Source organism: Callionymus lyra, chromosome 3 (assembly GCF_982586985.1).
Source record: "Callionymus lyra chromosome 3, fCalLyr1.hap1.1, whole genome shotgun sequence".
Classification (NCBI taxonomy): Eukaryota; Metazoa; Chordata; class Actinopteri; order Syngnathiformes; family Callionymidae; genus Callionymus; species Callionymus lyra.
The window spans coordinates 12,728,329-12,750,947 of NC_141820.1; the positions used below are offsets into that span (position 1 = coordinate 12,728,329).

General features: G+C 38.9%; 1 protein-coding gene across 6 annotated transcripts in view; it reads right to left on the reverse strand.

Annotated features, from left to right (window-relative positions):
- celf2 (cugbp, Elav-like family member 2) overlaps positions 1–22,619 on the reverse strand; it is a 283,629-nt gene that overhangs the window by 79,173 nt on the left and 181,837 nt on the right. For all 6 annotated transcript variants that reach the window (XM_087786512.1, XM_087786517.1, XM_087786515.1 and 3 more), the window contains one exon: positions 21,820–21,902. In XM_087786512.1, coding sequence (XP_087642638.1) covers positions 21,820–21,902 — 83 coding nt within the window. The remainder of the gene's footprint in view (positions 1–21,819; positions 21,903–22,619) is intronic.

The window sequence follows — 22,619 nt, forward strand, 5'->3', positions numbered from 1 at the left end:
GTGTAATTTTAAAAGACCACTAGATGGCACTGTACGTTTAAAAATTATACCAGGTATTGCATTAGAAGATAAGAGCCAAATATGTTAAAGAGAGTGTCATTTAGTGGTCTTTCAAAATAAAGACTGTATCATGATACCCCATCAACTGCTTCATGAAGCTTCATCAACACATCATTACTCATCATTAGCATATTTATTCTCAGAGTCCACTAGATGGCACTCTCTGCTCTATAATCTATAGTTTTATTGTCAAGTCATGTTTAAACATTAGTCACCAACTTCTGATCTCTTAAAAATAACTGTTTCATGAAGCTTCATCAACCCAACAACATACGTAACAGACATCATCTCAAGTATTTCTCAGTCGTCCCTGCTCCTCACATACTCCCCGACCCTTTAGGAAACATCCTGTAGAGTGTTTTATAAATCCGCCTTCATGGAGAGCCCACTATCGCGGCCCCCCTGCTAATCAAAAGCAATTAGGGGGTTCGGTGTCATCTCAAGGACACTGTCTCTCGAGGATCAAACTGGTAACCATCTGATTACACCGACAGCACTTGGCCACCCATGTCATGCCCCGGAATAAAATTATTTAAATCCGCGGCGTTTGCTTCATGCTGAATTTAATCGCGCCGAGTGACATTGGGAGTAATCAAAGCTTCGCGCGAAATCAGTGTGGGAAGTGTTCGGCGCTCGCAATGAAAAGATGCTACAAAGGTCACGCCGGCGCTCGTAAGAAAAGACGGAGTCAACAGGACGGATGATGTGGAATGTCTGTGTTAATTGATGTGGAAGTTGATTTTTTTTTTATACGTTTCCCTGTGACTGATCATTTTTAATAAATGTGTGTGTGTGTGTGTGTGGCGGCAGCAGGGATCAGTTGCATATATATTTATCGCCATAGAGACCAGAAATCATTGTATATAAGGTAAATAAAATCAGGTTATCAAAACAGAAGATTTCAATAGGTTATGTCTGGATTGGATCAGGACAACATGTTTAAAAAGTAACTAGGCAAGTTGTATACATAACTACGGTGCTCACTAGTGATGGGTGGGTGAAACAGCTGATGGTGTATCATGATACAGTGTCTTCATTTTGGAAAAAACTCTCTGATTAATAATATTTCTGATCAACTAATTCGATAAAACCTGACTTTGTTTTCAAACAGAGAGTGACATCTAGTGGTCTTTCAAATTGAAGACACTGTATCATGATACCTCATCAGCTGTTTCATGAAGCTTCATCAACACATCACCGTTACTCGCTGAATCAAAAAGCCAACAAAAGGTCGAGTTGTAAAGCTTGATTCAATTAAGTATTCTTACTGCAAGATGATTTTTATTACTATTATTATTAATGAATGTGCAGTAATTTTTTACTAGTATGATGCAGATCTCGGTAGCTTGAATATGAATGGGGATATTGACTGCTTTTATATTACTGAACTGGACCTTGAATCCTTAAGATAATTTAATATAATTTTTTTTTTTTTTTAATTCTTCATTCAAGCGTTCTACCGGTTGATAAAAAAAACACTGGGAATCAAACCAAGGGCACTACTTGATTATATTTTATAAAAAATACCTCCTGCCTGTTATTATCTAGGACAGTTACACATGTGGCTTAAAACTCATTAAAAACATCTGCCATATTGGTTCACATTCTGCTTTTTACTTTTCAATTTTTCTTTATGGCTCCCATTTTATTGATTCATAATTTCACTAATTATCAGTTGTTTTGGTGGATGTGTGTTGACCGCCACTATTGCTCTTTTGTTATGGCCTACCACCTTTTCTTCTTTTAGCCTATTTTCATAATGACTATTTTGGAATCTAGAAAAATTGGCCTCTAAATTTATGTTTTTTTTCTTTACCTGTTCCTTAGTAGTCTAGGCTCAACCAATCGTACCTAGCAACACTAAAACAATTTAAAATGAGCAACAATACCACAACAGTATCATTTTATACTTGTGTAGGTGCAGAGAGATATGACTTCTAATCCAATTGTTTTTTTGTCCCATCTTTCTTCATAATTTAATTGAAATATTGAAGATTTTTTGCAAACAAACATAAATAATGACTCAGACTTGAAATGGGAAAACATGCCCTATGATGGACTGAAGATAAATCTTGTTTGTGGAACTTGGATAGGCTCCAGGCTGGACAACAAAATAGGACAAACATGAGATAATAACTGGAACGGAGTTTGCATGAATTCATGGTCATTTGTACAGATTTTCATGCTAGTTTGAGGATAAGAGTAAGACACAGCTGCAACAATGTTGCAGCCGTCTTATTTTATTTTGTTTTTACAAAAGGAGTAGCAGTGTATCCAGTTTTACACGCAGAGAACACAGTTCAAGAAACCCTCTCTGAATCTTTACTAGGTGTAAGAATATGATTGCAGTCTTTTATAGCATTTTACCTGTGGTTTACAAGTAGTTATTTCGGACAAAAACTGAAAACCTAAAAGCAAACTTGGTACAATCTTCTTCCTTTCGAAAAATAGTTCCTCTTGCTGAGGCTTCAATATAAGATGTTATGTGAAGTTATGTGTCTCTTTTTGGACAAAGATGAAGACAACGGTTGCTACTTTAAAATTGACTTGCATTTTTGTAACATGTCACAACACGATCTGGAGCTTGTAATCCATGCTTTTGTGTCTTCTCATTTATACAATTTTATCAGTTTATTTTCATGTCTAAACAAGAAGGAGCTGTATCACCTTCAGTTGTTACAAAACTCTGCAGGGAGAATTCTGAGCTGCTCTAGTAGAAGAACTCACATTTCCCCGATCCTTAAAACTCTTCACTGGCTGCCAGTTTCTTTCAGGATCCATTTTAGAATTCTGGTTCTTACTTTCAGATCTATTCATGGTCAGGCTCCTCCTTACATCAGTGATCTGATCCAGACTTACACCCCAGCTCGGGCTCTGAGGTCTGTGGATCAGAATCTACTGATGGTTCCTCGCTAGTTCTGGACTAGAGGAGAGAAATCCTTACAGACTGTTGCTCCTAAGCTTTGGAACGATCTTCCTCTGTGTTTGATGATCTACTGTCTCCTTCAGGAAACATCTTAAGACATTTTTATTTGTCCTTTTTACTGATTTTCTGGGAATCCTGTGTTTGCCTTACGTCTCCACGCCTTTTAAAGTATATATTCTAACTGTGTATTGTTTTTGACTGTTAAAGCGCTTTGTTCCCCTGGTCTAGAAAGGAGCTTTACAAATAACCTTCACTAACTTACCTACAATCATGAGGGTGAGTAGAAAACGGGTGTGCAATCACTTCAAGATGCCGTGCTTTAACCACAAACTGAAAAGACCGACAAACCTTCCCCCGAAGCTCCTCGATGCAAATAAAGAGTGACTCTACTTATTTGGTAAGCAATCGTCTTCCGGCAATCAAATTGCCCCCTTTACATTATCCGTCGTCTTAGCGGTGCTTAGTGCACAGTTAGCCTGCATTATCCTCACTTCATTTACCTCGGTAAACAATTAACCCGCCGCGTGTGCGTTAGCGGCGCGTGCGCGGCCCTACAAGAGTGATTGAGGGATTTGGCATTAGCTATGCCGCGGCGCGTCTCCGACGCTAACGGTTTAACGTAGTTAGCTTTGCCTCAACCCTCACCCCCCACACTTTTAACTGGCACCTCCGGAGAATCAATAAATGTACAGAGACGAGAGGGGTCAGCGAAGTTAATTTGAAAGAAGCGATTCATATTTCTTTTCGTTAAATAAGAGCCCACACACACACACACACACACACACACACACACGAGCGAGCGATGGCGGCTGTGCATCGATGAGGTTCGCTTTCCTTCAGCCCTGTTTGCGATAGCGTTTGGGTTTCACTACGGCAATTACAGCCTTTAATTGAATTGATTTCGATAATGAGCCTCTGTAATGACACCGCTGTGGGAATGGCGGTGTGTGTGTGTGTACATGAGCGTGATGTGCGCAATGAATGAGCTATAGTTGTTTTGTTTTTTTTTCCTTCCTTAAATGATCAACGTTGACGATCCTGGAACCCGCACATAAAAAAAGTGCTTTAATCGCGATCCTCCACTTGTCCGAGGTCTAACCTTTTTTTCCGCCTCTTGCATAATCTCCTCCAGGCTATAACACATGAATGTTTGATGACGAGCAGCTTAGTACATGATAAATTGAACATCCTAAACGGACGCTGTTTTTTTTAGTTTTTTTTTTTGCGGGGCGGGGAGGTTGCGCAATACCGGCGAGTACTTCCCGGGTGGCTACACGGGCCCGGCATACATCAGCTGGTCTAGTCAGCTGGTGGGAGTTTCTTCATCTCTTCTTCCCGCCATTGGCGTGCTGAGCGCCGTTGTGATAAAGCGTTGGTATGAGTAATCGTCCCGCACCTGAACAAACAACATATCGACAGACGAGCGCTGCCGTGAAGAATCACTCGCTTAAACCTCCATCACACACTTGTAATGTACTTCTAAACATGTCACTGAGCCGCCGAGCCGAACCAAAGAATATCTGTACGCTTCTGATTTTTGTGTTCTTTGTAGCTGCGAGGCAGGGATTCACTTGTCAGTGCTCCCGGAGCAGGGATGATAAATAACTGTTATCACAACTTGTCGGTAGTGAAGTGAAGTGAAATCATAGAGAATCACCTTCTTTATATCACAGTTTTCTTTTAATACATTCACCGTCAATGGCCGGTTCTCCTGGATTGGTTAAGACGGCCGAAAATCTTCTTAAGAGCGCTTTTGAGAACGCTGTGAATGAAGGATATGTTTTCTATATTTGATCTTAAGGAAGGTATTTCACTAAGAAGGAAATGCAAGAAGGCGCTGACCCACTCTTAAGAGCCTTCTTAGCAACCACATGCTCAGTAATCGTCAGGGACATTCATATCCTCTGCTTTACAAATAACTGTTACGTAATTAATTACTTACTTTTCTAAATAATTAAACAATTCTTAATGAAGGACAAAAACCTTCCTAAAACCTTAAAGATCCTTAAAACAACTTTGAAACTCACCATTTTGTACTTATACACTGTAATAAATCAATGAGACAACCTTAAACTGTTGCTGCACCGATCATTATACGCAATGATGCGTTCATGGACGTAGGAATTACATAATGAAATGAAAAAAAAAGATTATAAGTCGTCTGTTTTCAATCCAATGAACCAAATAAAACATACAAATACGGGATTTATAACAAATCCACATACAAACACATCAACAACCCTGTGGCATTTCAGGTATCATTGGCTTGATCCTAAAGTCCTAAGAAGGCAATTAGGAATGCACCTCGGAAACCTAGTCCTCCTTCTTAATCGAATCCAACTTAAGTGCCTTTATACGTCCTTAAGAACGATCAATAACCATCAATACATTAATCAAACCTAAATAAAATTAACATAGAAAAACCCAGACCTCATCAAGAGAGTTAAAGTAGTACAAATATGTGTACATTTATGGTATTTAAATAAATACATATATGAATCAAATCTCTGTTATAACTATCATAGATCTGGTTGTGGTTTATATTTTAATCAAGCCTGCAAAAAATGAGTAGCTTTCATTTTAACTAAGAAATAATGTGTTAATAACTGTTTATAACTAATAAATGTTTGTTTACTTTGTTTTGTGATCAACCTGTGGCCAGAGATGGCACCAGTCCTTTCATCCTCCCAAACTACAAGAACTAGGACATGGATCCTGGCGATCACTGAGGACGAGAGGATACAGTCGACTACAGTAGCTTCTAAAGCTGATGTTTGGACATATTTTAGTTTCAAAAAAGCAGTTACGACTTCGTCAATGTCATGTGGTCTGTAAATTCTGCAACACCTGAGTCAAGTACTCAACAAAATACTACAAATATATCATATATGTTGAAATATATTTGCCCATGTATCGTGATAGATTCTTGCCCATACACACCCCTTTGTACGAGAAAGGGAACTTTGTTGTGAAGATGCTTTGATTGTACTGTTTTTCCAATATTTATCATTTCAAATAAAAAGTTGCAGCACTGGATCCCTCATTAGAGGATGTGTTGAAAGGAAAAATCTTTGGAGCGACGGAGCAAGAAATCAGTAAAAAAAAGAAATCAAGGACTAAACTGAACTCACGAGCTGAAGTAAAAAACGTTATATATCTGTTTGTGTCGATGAATTAAAGAGGAAAGCAATCATATTCGGACACAGGTGATTACGTTCATTACCTGCTCGGCATCGCCCGATAAAAAACTAACAAGCGGATTTAAAAAGGTTGTTTCTCCGTCGATAAGATCGGGAAGAGACTTCTCGGCGTGCACTCTCCGTGCTGCCTTCAAAGACCGTCGGCGGCTCTTTTGGAAATGAAAGAATACAATTTCCCACGTCATTGAGAACGTTATTGCCCCCCATTACCGCTTGCCACGTTCCGTCGCCCCGGCTCTGTCGGACAACTCCAAATAAGAAATGACCGATTAGAACGGCTTCTGTCCGTGGATTATAAACGTCTCCTTTTAAACCTTAACCTTGCTCGAGATCACACTGGCTTTGATGAGCGGCTTTCATGTGCGGGGGGGAAGACACACAAACTTGTATTCCGGCAGCGGAGCGTCACTAATTATCTCACCAGTGGAAAGGTAAGGGAGGTGGAGACCTATGTGTGTGTGTGTGTGTGTGTGTGTATGTGTGTGTGTGTGTGTGTGTGTGTGTGTGTGTGTGTGTGGGGTCCCCGCTCGACGGTAGTTTTTAATGAGCCCCGTGTTTCTTATCAAGCTCAGGCGCTCAACAAACGCTCTGATCCGCCCACATGGAGGACGAGGAGGCTCACGTCTGAAGCCCCACCTCGCCTCGCTCTCCTCCCGACTCCCTTCTTATCCTCCCCTCCTCATCATCACCTCCATGTGAATAAAATATCCTTGAGAGAAACCGTGAATCAAAGGGCTTTTTCATCCTCTAGGAGAGAGTGAGAAAGAGAAAGAAAGAGAGAAAGATGAAGAGATTCGGCAGGAGGAGAGAGGGGTTCGGGTCGCAACAATGAGTCTACACTCGGCACAACATTGATTACGAACAAATGTGGGTTTATAAGCGGGGTTACAAAAAAGCGGGCGTCTTTCGATAATCATATCCTTAAAAGAAGGGGTCCACGACCTTTTTTTTGCAAACGTCAGGGTTATATTCACGGTCACAAGTAAAGATACAATTGTGCAACATGCAAAAAAACACAATTAAGTGCATAAAACAAACTCACCATAACGCAGAATCAGCAAAACCTCTGGATTGGTGTATTCATCTAAGTATGTTTGATTGTATGCCGACGATGTTGTTCTGTATGTGTGTCTCCTCAATTTTAGATACTTTGTGCCAATGTGTGAGTTTGTGTTTGTGTATTAATATGAAATGCTGACTCTGAAACAGAAGTGTTGTTCACATGCTTATGTCATTTCAGAGAAAATATGTTTTCATTTTCTTAATGAAACACCACTTAGGCATTAATTATAATATTTTATTCAATTTCTCTATCTGTGCAGGTTGATAATAAATGTCGCTTTTATTTGAATCATCAAACATAAAGTTTCATTATTTTTTATTATTATTTCTTATCCTTACTTATTCATCCAGTTTGTTCATTATGGATGACAGCAGTCATTTTATCCGCCGCAACTATAGAAACTAGGGCGTTGATCCTGGCGATTACTGAGGACGAGAGGATACAGTTGACTCCAGCAGCTTCTAAAGCTGATGAATAAATCTATATAAAAACACGTTATTACTTTGGGGTGGTGTGTGTGTTTGTGTTTTTGTCAAGAGGTTGTGCGTTATACTCTTTTTAAGTTGGGATTTTGTTTGTGTGTTTGTATCCTATGTTATGATGGTGTGTGTGTTTCTTTGTTGAGATTGTGTGTGTTTCTGTTTCTGTGTGGAGGTAGTGTGCGTGTATTTTGTGTTGAGGTGGTGTGTGTATTGTTCTTGGTTGGGGTGCTGAGTGTGTTTCTATTTCTGTGTTGATCTGGGTAATTCAGATTTTATTTTTTTGTGAAGGTGTTGTGGGTTTGTAATGTTGTGTTGGGGTAGTTTGCGTGTGTTTACATTATGTGCTGAGGTGGTTTGTTTGCGTTTCTATATCTGTGTTTGGTGTGTGTATTTTGTTGCCATTGTAGAAGTATTGTGTACTTTTTCTATCTCCTGTTGGTTTTTATTGTGTGTTTGTGTGGAGGTTGTGCATATGTAACTGTTTCCGTGTTGGGGTGGTGTGTGTGTTTTTGTTAAAAGGGCCTTGTGTGTTACTCTTTTTGTGTTGGGATGTTTTTTTGTGCTCTTGTAGTCCCATGTTATGATGGTGTGTCTGTTTCTTTGTTGGGATTGTCTGTGTGTTTCTGCTTCTTTGAGGAGGAGATTTTCTGTTGCTGTGTTGGACTGTTTTTGTGTATGTTTCTATTCTCAGGTTGTTAAATGGCTGTAAAAAGATATTACACAATTGCGTGTTCTTGATAATAAACCCAAAGTGGAGAAAAAACGTGTTGCATAAAATGTCCCTAATGTTTCACCGTATTACGTAGCATTTTTCTCCATTTTTTGGACTGTTTTCTTTAGTGTTTGTTTGCTGTTTGTCATTAATTGAAGCTTTTCTTTCATATTCCCAAGATCAGTCCTGATATTAACAAGGTGACGCATGAGATATCAAGACGGCCATCGAGCAAAATGTGAATTCCATCATGAAACTGAGAAGATGGAAGGAAAGGAATAACTTCTTTTTTTTCAGGCGAGGATTATGAATGATTAAAAAAAAAAAAAGCCAGCACACTCTTAATGACACGAGACACACGGATAGAAAAGTAAAAGCCTTGAGACCCACTAATAATTATTCCGCTGAGATAAGAGAGTAGGGAAGGATATTTGTGATTAATTCAGTCGTCTCAAAGGAAAAATAAAATCGAGGATGGATTTAGGTTCGGGCAACCAGACGTCCTCGTTTCCGTGGACGTTTCCTCTGCTTTAGGAAGTTAAACTACTAAGTAATTTTGAATTAAAGTGTGTCGTTAAAAACTATGCTTTTGATTATGGGCTCAGTTCCACTAGTGGAATGAAAATTGAAATAATGTTGAGTATTCTATAGAATACCAACTTTTGTATAAGGTTTCTATGTGTGTTTCTGTGTCTGTGTTGGTTTGTGCGTGTTTCTATGTATTTGTTGAGGTGATTCGTGTGTGTTTCTATGTCTATGTTGAGGTGGTTTGTGTGTGTTTCTATGTATTTGTTGTTGTTGTTTGTTTGTGTTTCTATTTCTGTGTTGAGGTGGTTTGTGTGTGTTTCTATGTCTGTGTTGGTGTGTGCGTGTTACTATGTATTTGTTAAGGCAGTTTGTGTGTGTTTCTATGTCTGTGTTGAGGTGGTTTGTGTAAAATTATATGTCTTTGTTGAGGTGCTTGTGTGTGTTTCTATGTCTGTGTTGGTTTGTATGTGTAATGATGTTTCTTTGTGGAGCTGTTTACTGTATTACTGTTTCGGGGTGGTGTGTGTGTTGAGATGTTTTGTGTATTTTTCTATTTCCGTTTTGAGGTGTTTGTGTGTATTTCTCTTTTTGTGTTGAGGTGGTTTGTGTGTTTCTATTTGTAGGTTGAGATAGTTTGTGTGTGTTTCTATGTCTGTGTTGGTTTGTGTGCGTAATTCTGTTTCTTTGTTGAGGTGTTTGGGTATGATATTGTTTATGTGTTCTGCTGGTTTGTGTGTTTTTTACTTCTGTGCTGAGGTGGTTTTTGTGTGTTTCTATGTCTGTGTTGAGGTGGGTTGTGTATTTTTGTTCTGGAGTTACCTCTGGGACCTCCGGATTTCTCTCCATGAAAACAGAAATTACCTGGAAACTCTCAGGTAATCGTATGACGGAAAAGGAAAGTTAGTTAAAAACATGCCATCTAACCTTGTTAGCTAGGACAGACTAAGACTCACCAACAGAAGCATCTCAATGAGCACCTATGTATTGATTGAACTTCACTATTACGTTTTGGTGCCTAGTCTACAGGTTTGTCACAATCGCATAAACAGCCATCTCCAAGTCAGTGGGAAAACTGACCCTTTTTAACTTTTTTATAGAGTCTGATATCAGACCCTTTTATAATAGTTTAAGTAAAGAGTGCTGGGGAAGGTTTACTAGTTTTGTGTCACTGTACCTATCGCTGGTGGTGAAAGAGAGTTTAGCCAAAAGGCAAAGCTCTTGGCATACTGGTAGATCTATGTCCCCACCCTCACCTATGCTCAAGACCAGTGGGTAGTCAGTGTGGCTGGACTCTCCGATAGAGTTAGTGGTCCTCCAGATCGAGAGGACTTTCAGGGACTTGGGCGTCTGTTTACGATTTCTTCTGGACGCCTGAAAGTTCATGGCATACCTTTCCAGTAGAAGACCATGGGGGCAACCCATGACATGACGGATGGACTATGTCCTTTCAGGGTTTTCCAGAAAGCCCAGGACTATGTCGAGCGGAAAGTCTCGTCTTCCCTCCTGAAGTTGAGAAGACGACGAAAACGAACTGTAGTAACTCTAGAATCCTTTTGCGAAGCATAACTTTCAAGTTTGTAGTCTAGTGTTTAATGGGAACTCATCCTTTGTACACAGAAAACACCTTCATTTTACCTCTGATGTCCTTTATAGTAATACATCTTCTTCTAAGTTTACAGATTCCTTGTAGAATTTAAAGATCTATAAGATGGTTGGGGATTGGCCAAGGTTTAACAGTACTTCTGGGAACCACATTTTTGATTTTCCCAAGCGTACTATATGTATTTTAATCTTGAGTTTGGGCGCCGGTATGCTAGTTCTGCTCAACACCAAAGAGACAAATGATGGATGGACGTAATGTCATTCCAAAGTCATCCATGTACTTATTCCAATTCATCCATACGTCAGATCTAGAGCTCTCATTAATCACACACCACATGTAAAGCTAACTTCTATCTTTCATGAGCATTTCAAAAGGAAGTCCGTATCAAAAGCGACTCTCGCAATAATTGCAAGTCTGAGCCCTAGAAACTGTGTAGGACATAGAACGAGGAGTAAACATGGAGATGAAGGGAGTGTGTGTGTGTGAGCTGGAGGGCACACTAGAGGACGCATCCTCGATTAGCTCTCAACCATTCCTTCATCATTTTCCCCTCGCACTCCCCGCTTCCTTCAAACGACAAAAAGGGTCTGCGGGGCGGTCGGGCACCGTCGGGCGGGAGAAAGGGATGGAGACAACGGGCCTTTAGACATCTGTCAGCCACTAATGAAAGAGTTCAATTTAGTGGAAAATCTCAAACAACCTTGTCTGACAGCGAAGCTGACAGCCTTTAACTTGTCTTGTGTGTGTGTGTGTGTGTGTGTGTGTGTGTGACGGGAGAAAACATATTAAATTATTTAGGGCAGTGAGAAAAAAAAAGAAAAAGTAATGTAATAAACTACTTCTGAGGTGTGTTCCCGGAGTCTGGCGGCGGGCGTGGATCAGTCCGTTCAGCGGGGGTCACGTCTCGCAGCTTCAAACCCGCCGCGGGGGTCCGACACATGCTTTTTTGTTGATAAACGTGTTACGGTCGAGGGGCCGGAGAGAGACGTCTGAACGTGAGGCTATTTTGGCTCGGGACGGGCCGTCAATCATAATTACGTCTTATTTACACAAGTCAATTTGATTCGCCGAGTCAAAATGAAATGAAAATGATGGTAGTTTTATAATTATTCAAAGGGATTCGGTTAGAAATCCTCCTAAATATTATATCTTAGTGGTTTCATCTGGGTCCAGGAATTTGAAGGTTACTCCAGTAACTTGTATGGCTTCTCACTGCTGCCGCTAAAAAGATTACATGAGTTTGACTGCACAAAACTGACGACAATCTAGCAACTGTTGTTAAAAAGCTGATTATTGTGTACCAGGATGATGTGTGACTTTGTGTGTGTGTGCACTTTCTATAGTGAGGATGCGTTTGTACACTTTTTATTTTTTGTTGGGCATGATGTGTATGTCTGTATGTTTGTGTGTGTCTGTGTTTCTACTTCAGTGTTAAGTTGGTTTGTGTGTGTTTATTATTCTTGGTTGGGGTGCTGTGTGTGTTTCCGTTTCTGCATGGAGGTAGTGTGTGTGTGTCTTTTGTATTGAGGTGGTGTGTGTATTCTTCTTGGCTGGGTGCAGTGTGTGTTTCTGGGTTGAGGTGGTTTGTGTGTATTTCTATTTCTGCGATGGTCTGCGTAACTCTGTTTTTCTTGTGGAGGTGTTGTGTGTTTGTGTTTATATTATATGTTGAGGTGGTTTGTTTGTGTTTCTATATCTGTGTTTGTGTTTCTTTGTTGAGATTGTGTGTGTTTCTGTTTCTGTGTGGAGGTAGTGTGTTGATCTGTGTAATTCTGTTTTTTCTTGTGGAGGTGTTGTGTGTTTGTATTTTTGTGTTTGGGTAGTTTGCATGTGTTTACATTATGTGATGAAGTGGATTGTTTGCATTTGTATATCTTTGTTTTGATGTGTGTATTATGTTTCACCTGTTTTTACGTAGTATTGTGTGTTTCTATCCCCTGTTGGGGTGGTTTGTGTGTATGTTACCATTTCCATGTTGGGGAAGTGTGTTTGTGTTTATGTTAAAATGAACACAAAAAAATCCTTGTGTGTTACTCTTTATGTGTTGGGATGTTTTTTGTGGTCTTTTGTTCCCATGTTATGATGATGTGTGGCTGTTTTTTTTCGTTGGGATTGTGTTTGTGTTTCTTTGTGGAGGGATCTGTGTGTGCGTTTATGTTGCTGTTTTGTGTGTGTTTCTATTTTTTAGTTGTAATCTGGAATGCTCCATCAAATTGTTTATGTTCTGAGCAACGCAATAGTTATTTAACTTTTTTAATTTGTGTTGTTGTGTCATGATTTGACTGGAAATCTGCTCCTTGGCAGAGGTACGTACTGTCTCAGTGCTTTCCTGGTTTTCTTCATATATATCTCGGTTCAAAAGTGTTGCTGCTTCTTTACGTAAAAAAGTTTTCAATTCCTGACTCTAGTCTAACCTCACTCCGGCCAAAATGTTTCTACTGATGTAACACCCGGTCCTCCGGGCGCACACACACACGCGCGCACACACACACACACACACACACACACACACACACACACACACACACACACACACACACACACACACACACACACACACACACACACACACACACACACACACACACACACACACACACACACACACACACACACACACACACACACACACAGAACGCTCCAGAACTCCCATGACAGGAGTCTGAAGAAGCACATTTTGCCAAGATAACACACATGCCGACTCACAAGGTGAAAACAACAGCAGCCACATGAAGTCACAGCTGGTAACAAACTAGTGCCATTAGAGCCGCAGACATGAACACTCGGCGCTGCAGGCGGCTCCAGGAACACGAGCGCCTCCTTCACTGCACCACACAGGAAATAGATGCGAGTCGTCGTAAACACGCAGCTTGTCCATTGCGTTGAAAACCTATTGAACATTTTAAGGAAATTCAAGAGATGTGTGTGTTTTTTTTTTACTTTCCTTATTCCACTTGCAGGGTGAAAGACTTTAGACGAGTCAAGGATAAAGTGCGGTCGGTTAAAATAATATCTGAAAACTGACCAATTAGAAATGTTCCCCATGGCTATTTAAGAATCCTATTACCAGTTAAACTCTACATGCAACTTCTTTTTAAAACCTTTTTTATATTCTTTTCTTTCTTTCATTCGTCAATTTAATTGGTATTAGCTTCATATTGTTCGTAGTGCATTTATTTATATATATTTTTATGAAATACATAACATTAAATATCATACAAAATATTTTATGGAAAAAGTACACATTTGATGGATTTAAATTGTTAAAATATTTGAACTAAACAATGTTTCTTTTTTAATTAGAAACTTTAAATCAACAGAATAAAATAAAATAAAATAATATAAAATCAACTGAAAGAGAAAAAGTTTATTTTTTCCATTGTATTTATCATTTATTTTTTAAGTTTGCACATAATATTACATTCTTTATTCGTTTTATTCCCAAAAAGTTAATCCCAATATTAATCAAGTATGTTTAATATATATCCTGATGACCAGCTTGCGAAGGCCAGTACAATTTTTACAAAATAAATTTAAAATAAAAGGATTCAAAAAGGATTCTAAGGAAAAAAGAGACCTTTTCAAATTCTCCATTTTATTCTGTCGAGGCAATTTATTCTTACTACAAAAAATAACTTAATTTATTCACAATTTTTCAAAAATTCAATATGTTCTGCTTCTATAAAAGCTTGCTTAAATTGATGGGAACAATGAAAGGCACTAATATTGACGCAATATTCCGTGATGCAAGTAACTTTTGGCTCTCAGTGTGATTGAGTTGCACTACCATGACCTAAAGTCCTCAAAAACTCCCAAGTTTCCTCTCGTCTTCTAGCCGTGAGTCGACAGCAGTCACCACTTAGAACCAGAAGTCAATCAACTGTGAGAATCCAAGATTTTATCATCCATCCATTCATTCATATCATCCATTTTTTTTCTTTTTTTTTCATGGCCCTAAGAGAAGAGTTGAGAGACATAAATATTCACTTCCTCTATGCACAGCATCAGATATGCATGCAGTTGGTAAACATGCGCCGTCAGATCACTGACAAATGTTCAGCCGAGTGAGCTGGAAAGACGGAGATGCTGCCGGAGAAAACAAAAAAAAAAGCCGAGTTTTGTTGTGTCGTCTGTTTCCTCTGGTGTGTCACCTGCAAGAACCTCATCCTCGATACGTTTTGTTTTTTTGGTTTTTTTTCCCCGCAGTGTTTCCTCTCAAGTGTCATGAAGAGCGGGGCCACTCGCCATATACCAGACTAAACAATCGCAGCTGTTCCACTCTTTTCTCGCTCAACATGGCTGCCAATATGGTTTTTTTTTTTCGACAAATTTTGGCCCCGGCCCAGCTTTCCACTTCCCGATTCCATCTATCGCTGTTAGGTCCTTCGGTACCGGAGCCGCGGAGACGGAGCGCGAGGACGTGAGCCAATGCAAACATTGTTCCGCCAGCTTTTTACAAGCCAGGAGAGTGAGGAAGTTAATAAGCAGGTATTGGTTTTTAACTGTGACCCGTTTATTGCTTTGCCCTCAAGCGTGCTTGAGTGTTGTACTCCACCTTTTTTTTTTCTGTCCATCTGCCCGTCACCTTGACTCACCGCTCTCGATATCTCCTCCCCTCTCTCGCCAGCGCTTGCTTTTGTCTCCGCTCACATCGTTCCGTAATTAATTCATCGTCCTCGCCCGTGCATTTTCATCTGTATTTTTAGCCGGTAATTTCCCCTCCTCGCGCCGGAACATTCTCCGAGCACAAATAGCAGCGAGCACACACTGATCTGTCTGTAAGCCACAATCGATTTCATATTTTGAGTTTGTCCTCTATTTATTAGTCTTCCCTCCAGGGGCTTCTTATTAGATCCCTGTGTCAATACTGAAATTAGATTACACACAATGTTGTCAGTCAGTGCATCAACTTGACTCGGATGGTTAGGCATACAGGACATTGTTATATTAATGTTTTTTTAAAGTTTCGCTTATTTCAGAGCTATATTATGGTTTATCAATCGATAAATGTTCTCAATTTTTTTGTCAAATTAAACCTTCAGCCACTAGATGGCAACAGTCAATGTCTACTCCTTTGACAAATTAACAGTAAATTCCCACGAGATTCAGGCTATTTTGTTTTGCAATACAATTTGCAACCGCTAGATGGCATCAGTCATCACGTGCTCCGCAGCTAGAGGAAGACTGAAATCCAGGGTTTGACTGAGGACTAGAGGATACAGTTGACTCCCGCAGCTTTTAAAGCTGATGTTTGCAAATATTTTGTTTTCAAAACAAGTCAAATCAGTTACGACTTTGTCAAGAGTCATGTGGTCTGTAAATTCTGCAACACCAGAGTCAAGTACTCGACAATACTACAAATATATCCTTGTTACTACAGTATCACAACATATTGTACCATTAGCCATGTATCGTTTTACGTTTTGTATCGCCAGATTCTTGCAAATACAAATCCCTTCATTTCAGGCTATGACTGAGGACGAGAGGATACATTCGACTCCAGCAGCTTTTAAAGCGTTTTGACATACTTTTGGTTCCAAAACAAATGGAAGCAGATACGACTTTATTAAGGGTCATGTGGTCTTTAAATTCTACAATTGTCTTTTTTGGTTCTTATGTCTATTTATCTAGTTTTCTTAAGAATATTTTTGAATAGGGCGAAAATGTACTTAAAAAGTTTAGAAAGTATTTCATTAAACTTAGGTAGTTATTTATTAATTGTAAGCTGTTTTCTTATACATCAAAAAAAAGTTAAATCAGGGGTTTAGCAGAGGTTTGACATCTATGAGTGATTTTATAGATGTCATAGTAACACCAAAAAAACAAGTAGTTAAAATCGATTTTTGATGTAGAACCACCTACTTCCATTTGCAGCCCGTGAAGTGATAATCCCATTTGATTTCTAACTTGTTATGAAAGGAAACATGAAATCCCATCACATGAAATCATTTATATTGCTTTGATAGTATAATAAAGATGGATAATTACTTGAAAAAACACCTAAAGTCTGTCAAAATGTTTGATTGACAGATAAAACCACAAGAAAATGTACTAAACTTTAAACCATTCAAAATAAATTAAACAAAGAAAGCACAAAGAAATACATGCGGACATTAAAGTAACAATAATAATGATCCCACTCTAAATGGTTGTACCACACACTGGATGGATTTTAGGAGTTTTCGGGGAAAATAAAATCAAGGATCTATCAAGGATGACCTGTTTTCTGGCCAGGTTTAACTAATGTGAGACACATCACTCATCATGATCTACATGTCAGTTCCTCATTAGTCTCATTTCAATCCTTCAAAAGAGGTCATTAATCCCTATTTAGAATGTACGATAACTATAACGCCAACAATGATTATTTGAACACAAGCTCATCTGAGCGATTTTCCATGATTTCCTCAGAATGACTCGTTTGATTTGGACGTCTCTAGCGCAGATGGAAGGAAACTGTTTGGCAGAAAAGGGACCAGATGGAGGCTGAGGCCAGTGATGTCATACAGATCTGTCAGTTGAAATGAGCTAAAATGGCCAAAGAAGAGAAACTTAAAAACCATGAACCACCATATTAGCAACACATTTTCTTTGAAAATGACTACATTTCTTAAAGAAAATATACATTAACTGTTTCCCGATATATCGCAATATTTGTTTAACGATACTGACTCAATATTCAACAGGACATTATTTATTATTGTTGTTTTTTCAGTTATAACTAGTTAGACAATATTTTCGTCATTTGTTCTTTTTTGTGTTGCAATTAAAATTGGCAACCACTAGATGGCAGCAGTTATAACGTTCTCCGCCGCTAAAGGAATACTGAAATCCGGGGAATGACTGAGGACGAGAGGATACAGCAGGGCCAGGTCTAGGCAGGGGCAAGAGGGGGCCTGGCCCCCTCAAATAAATGTTGTGCCCCCTCAAACTTACATGTAAGTAAGTAAGTAACAGCACAATGCCCCCTCAAGATTTGTGGCTGCCCCCTCATACATGCCTGTCTAGACCCGGCCCTGGGATACAGTCAACTCCTGCAGCTTTTAAAACTGATGTTTGAACATATTTTGGTTTCAAAACAAATTTAAGCGACTTTGTCAAGAGTCAAGTGGTCACTAAAGTCTGCAACATCAGAGTCAAGTACTCGACAATACTACAAATATATCCTTGTTACTACAGTATCACAACATATTGTATCATTGGCCATGAATCATTATACGTATTGTATCGCCAGGTTCTTGCTAATACAAATCCCTTCATTTCACGCTGTTTATCTTTGCAAATTTTGAAATATATCGACTTCAACTAAGCATTTTTGAGACGGTCTGCTCCCCAAAAAACATTCAAAACTGCCAAGAAATGACAATGAGATGCACAAAGAAGCAGGTTGACCAGAATGAAAAGTGTAGAAGAAGGCAATTTCATGTTTCTGTAATCCCCCCACAACACCACCAGCGTCCCCCGGGCCATTTCACACCTCCACAACAGGATAAGCGAGTAAGTCTCATGGCGCAGGAAAGCGGTCCCATTTTAACATACTTATTCCACGAGCAATTAACACAGTGACTCTGTGCAAAAAACAACAAGCTCGACTTTCGAATTGGAAGCTCAGAGACAAATTCTGCATCCGGCTCTTGGGGGGTTGGGGGGGGGGGGGATCGGTGGTATCTAGCCGGTCGTGCCCAGGAGGGTTATCCGCTGATCCAACTGACAGAAGAAAGCGGGCGAAGGCACTCAACTGATGAGGTTCCAGTTTGCTGCTGGAGCCAAAGAGAGCAGCAGGGAAGTAGCCCATGGCCAGATCAGAAAGGATCTGGGGCCCCTTTAAAAAACCCACCCAGTGCTAGGAGAGCAGGAGTAATCTGCAGCCCAGTTCTTCGATTGTTCTCCTGGGTGTCAAGACGAGAAAGATTCCAAAGAGAAAAAAAAACAACGACATTGGATTAAGATGACAAAAGACTGATATAGCCACAATTGTTGTTCACCCAATCCACACAACCTCGGAACAATGAAGAGAGATCCTTAAAGAACAGTTACTGAGGAATACAAAACATAAATAACTCTATAATAGCAGGAGTTTGGCCCTGAAATCCTGACAGAATAATTTATAATAATTTAATTATTAAAGGTTAATTTAGAATAACTAACGATTAATAACTTTTTGATAGTTTTCAATGTGTTCTAAATACATATTTCAAATCCCTCAATTTAATTACTATTACTATTATTAGTGAATAAAAGAAAAGAAATATGAAAATATATATATATAACAAAGGGGATTTACCATAATAAACTTTACACCGCAATACATTATGAGTTCATGAAAATATAAGATATAAACATATTATTTTAACAATTTATTCAAAACATCATGAATATTCAAGAAATATTTTTTGTTTTACTCATGAGATTCGTCTATTTCTTCATTTAATAGGTAATAGGTAAAGTGTATATCTTGTTTTCTTTTTTAAACAAATATGCTGTTGATCTGTTCGATCCATTTTTATGTCTGTGTCCAAGTACTAACTTTGATTAAATTCCATTACATTCATGTCAATATTTCGTTTTTTGGGGTGTACCTTTCCAGATTAACATTTCTATAAGGCAAAATAAATTGTTCAAAAGCAAAGTAAGTAAGTAAGTCATTTGTATTTGTAAAGCGCTTTTCTAGACCAGGGTCACAAAGCCCTTAAACAATCAAAACAATACTCACTAAAATATATACTTAAAAGGTCAAGCTAATACCGAGAAAAACACAGGAGTCTCAGAAAATCAAGGAAAAGCCTGCACAAATAGAAACGTCTTAAGATGTTTCTTGAAGGAGTCAGTAGATCATCAAACACAGAGGGAGAGGAAGATCATTCCAATTCTTAAAGGTTAAAGGTGGAACACTAATATCTAATAATTTAATAAAGAACACCATCTGGTAATCCATTCAAGGTGTGTTTAGTCTAAAGTCTGGGAACCCAAACCTTTTTATAAAATCAAGGAATCCCAAATGTTTCAAACCATACAGGACAGAAATCATTTTTATCTCTGCTATAAATTTGTTTCCTCTGTTTTGGATGCATCATAACCCATCATTTCAAACCTAGATTTTTGTTATATCAGTTGAGATTAATAAGAAATCGGTGATCTGAAGTTTGTTACCTCGATTTAGGAATGTTTTGACACTTTTGTCTTCTCACTGCTCAAAAATCGTGAATAAATCACAATAAAGTAAAATTCTAATCACAAAAATGAATAACTAATGTAATAGTGGAGTAGGTGGGACATATTCAATATGTATCTTAGCTTTAGCTTTTGGTTTTAGCCAACACAACTTCTGAAGTTGTTGGAAATCATGGAAGTTTTTTTTGGCAAAGGTATGCACTGTGTAGTATTTCTAGTTGTTTATACTTTCTTTGGCCCATATCTGGATAAGTGCTATTTGTATGTACACATCTTTTCATCATATACTGTATTTTTCACCTTAACACGTCATTATATTATATATATTTCGCATTATTCCTCCGTACACTGTATCATGTGACATTTAGGAAACACTTTTAACCAACGCAGCTTACACTAGATTGAACCTATAAACTCATAAACTTCTATATCTGGGTCATTGTTGTTACCCAGTAAAGTATCCGATTGCTTGTAAATATAAATCCGATAATGGAAAATTTGTGCCGTTCGTGGATTGGAATTTCTTGGATAAAAACACATTTGTATACATGGAAATATGGACGTGCTTAGCATCTATTCAAGAAGAAGAATGACTGTAAATTATTTTTCCGAGCAAGATGCCGAAGGGTTGAATCTCAACCTTGTTGCCAGGTTTTAATGGTCCAACAGGAGGCAATAAACATGGTGATCCAAACAAACACTTTGCTGTGGGATACGCATTTCATTCCCATTTGTAAACATGGCCTTCCAATTTGCAACCCGCAAGTCAACACTGTAAACAGTCGTAAACCGTATACAAAGCCAAATTGTATTTATTTTACCATGAACAAATATCCTTCTGCTGGTTTTCTTGGAGAAGGTTCTGGTCGTAAATCCAGTTCAATGACTGGATCTGAGACTCATGAATCCTCAGGTTGAAACTTATTGCTGTGATTTGATTTGACGACAAACATTTTGACAAAAAAATTTGAATCTTCAAACGTTACATGCTATTTTTAGCGCAATCTCATTTACAACCAGAAGGTTGCTAGTTCACTTCCAGCTTGAGGCATCCTGTGCCCTTTCTAAGTGGTTTTGGTATGTTCTTCACATGCTTTAGAACCCTATACTGTTGGTAGGTGACTGGTTCATTGTCTTTGTGACATAGATATGAGAACGGGAAGTCTGGTTTTGAAATAGTTTTTTGATTCTTTGAGGCTTGATTTACCTTAAAGAGAACATTATGTGTTGATTTAAGTGTGTCTTAAATAGATCTTGGACTCTATTGTATCATCATTGTCTGTTTGTAACAAACTCTATTTTCATTGAAATATTCACATTAGAAAATGTGCGTAAGCCCTTTTCTGGTGATTAATTCTTGTTTGCAATAACCGCACCACCTTTGCTTTGATTGGCCAAACATCAGGCTTTTTCATGCAGTGTCATCAATCCTGAAAGTCTCCACCTCCAAGGCGCTCGTTGTATAAACAAAGCGGGCCATGATTACAGCTGGCTGGAAGAGGAGTGAAGCCAATATGTCGTCATGATGGACTCCGCTCTCGTAACCTCTTGTTCGCCCAGATTACGACAGAGGGATAACTTTATAAAGTTATTATTTCAAAACATGGTCATGATGAGGGACTTACTGCATCTTGGAGAGGAAGACTTCAACATTTAAAACATGAGAGTGAGTCAGGAGAGTTGAGTTTTCACATTAGCTGACCTTAAATTACCTTAGTTTGTTCTAGTTCACCAAACGCATTTCAGTTTGAATCTTATCCTCCATCATATCTGAACCTTATCTTATCTAAAAAACATCTTTAAGGTCAACATATCAAAATGAACATTAATGAACTTTAATTTTCATACAACCATCCAGCAGGACACATTTGAATGACCTTGTGGGCCGGACTTGATTTTGACATGCTTCCCAAATCTTCAACTTTACTAATTCCAACAAATGCTACGCTTCGACACTGTTTGGTCCCATGTGCACGAGCTCAGGTTTGGTGGACGCCCGCCTCAGGGTGCTGGGCTGTTCATGTATGATTAGAAAAAGAAAGTCTGCGGCAGAGTTCGGAGGATTCGCACTCACCCCTGTTAAGGTCTTTATGTTATGCAGTGCGTTCTGGGCTTCAAGGGCAGCTTTCCTTGTATAAAACGTGACAAAACAGCAGCCTGGGGAGAGAGAGAAAAATAGAAACAGAGAAGGAAGATGAGCATAAGGAGCAACAAAGAGCAAATTTCTCTATTCATCCACTTGGCACCACCTGTCGACACTGGCATGTGCCGAGTGATATTTTCAAAATGGAAGATACTCCTGCATAGGAGGAGAGCGCTTTTGAAATCGTCTAATAACGTCTGTCCAAGGACGTTGTGCTGCGGGAAATGAACAATTAAAACGGCAATGATGACAAACGGACGTGGTGACGAGTGAGTACAGTTGAGACAAACTGTTTCAAGCAGTGAAAGAACGTTGAACACACGTGATATAATAACAATGAGTCGTGGCTACAATACAATTCCCTCCCTTTTTTTTTTCTCCACAGGATTCAATCAAAAATCACACTTGAGTATAAAGGCTGTATAGAGGCTGTGTCTATATGAAGATTACTGAGAAAATAACATGTTCTTGTGTCAATCAGTTCAAAATGAAATTGAACATTAATCTAAGTTGACTCTGAGACGACCACTTTGCGAGTCACCCTTAATGACTTGACAAGCTTTCGCTCCCATATAGTTCAGACATTTGACCTGATCTTTGACTATGTATTTACAGATAAGGATACGCTTGGTGAAGACCTTCTTTTGAGCCACTCAATTTAATATTAGGGTGATGTTTCCGAGGTCAAAATGTCCTGATGATTCCACAGAAGGGAATCTTCAAGTCGATTC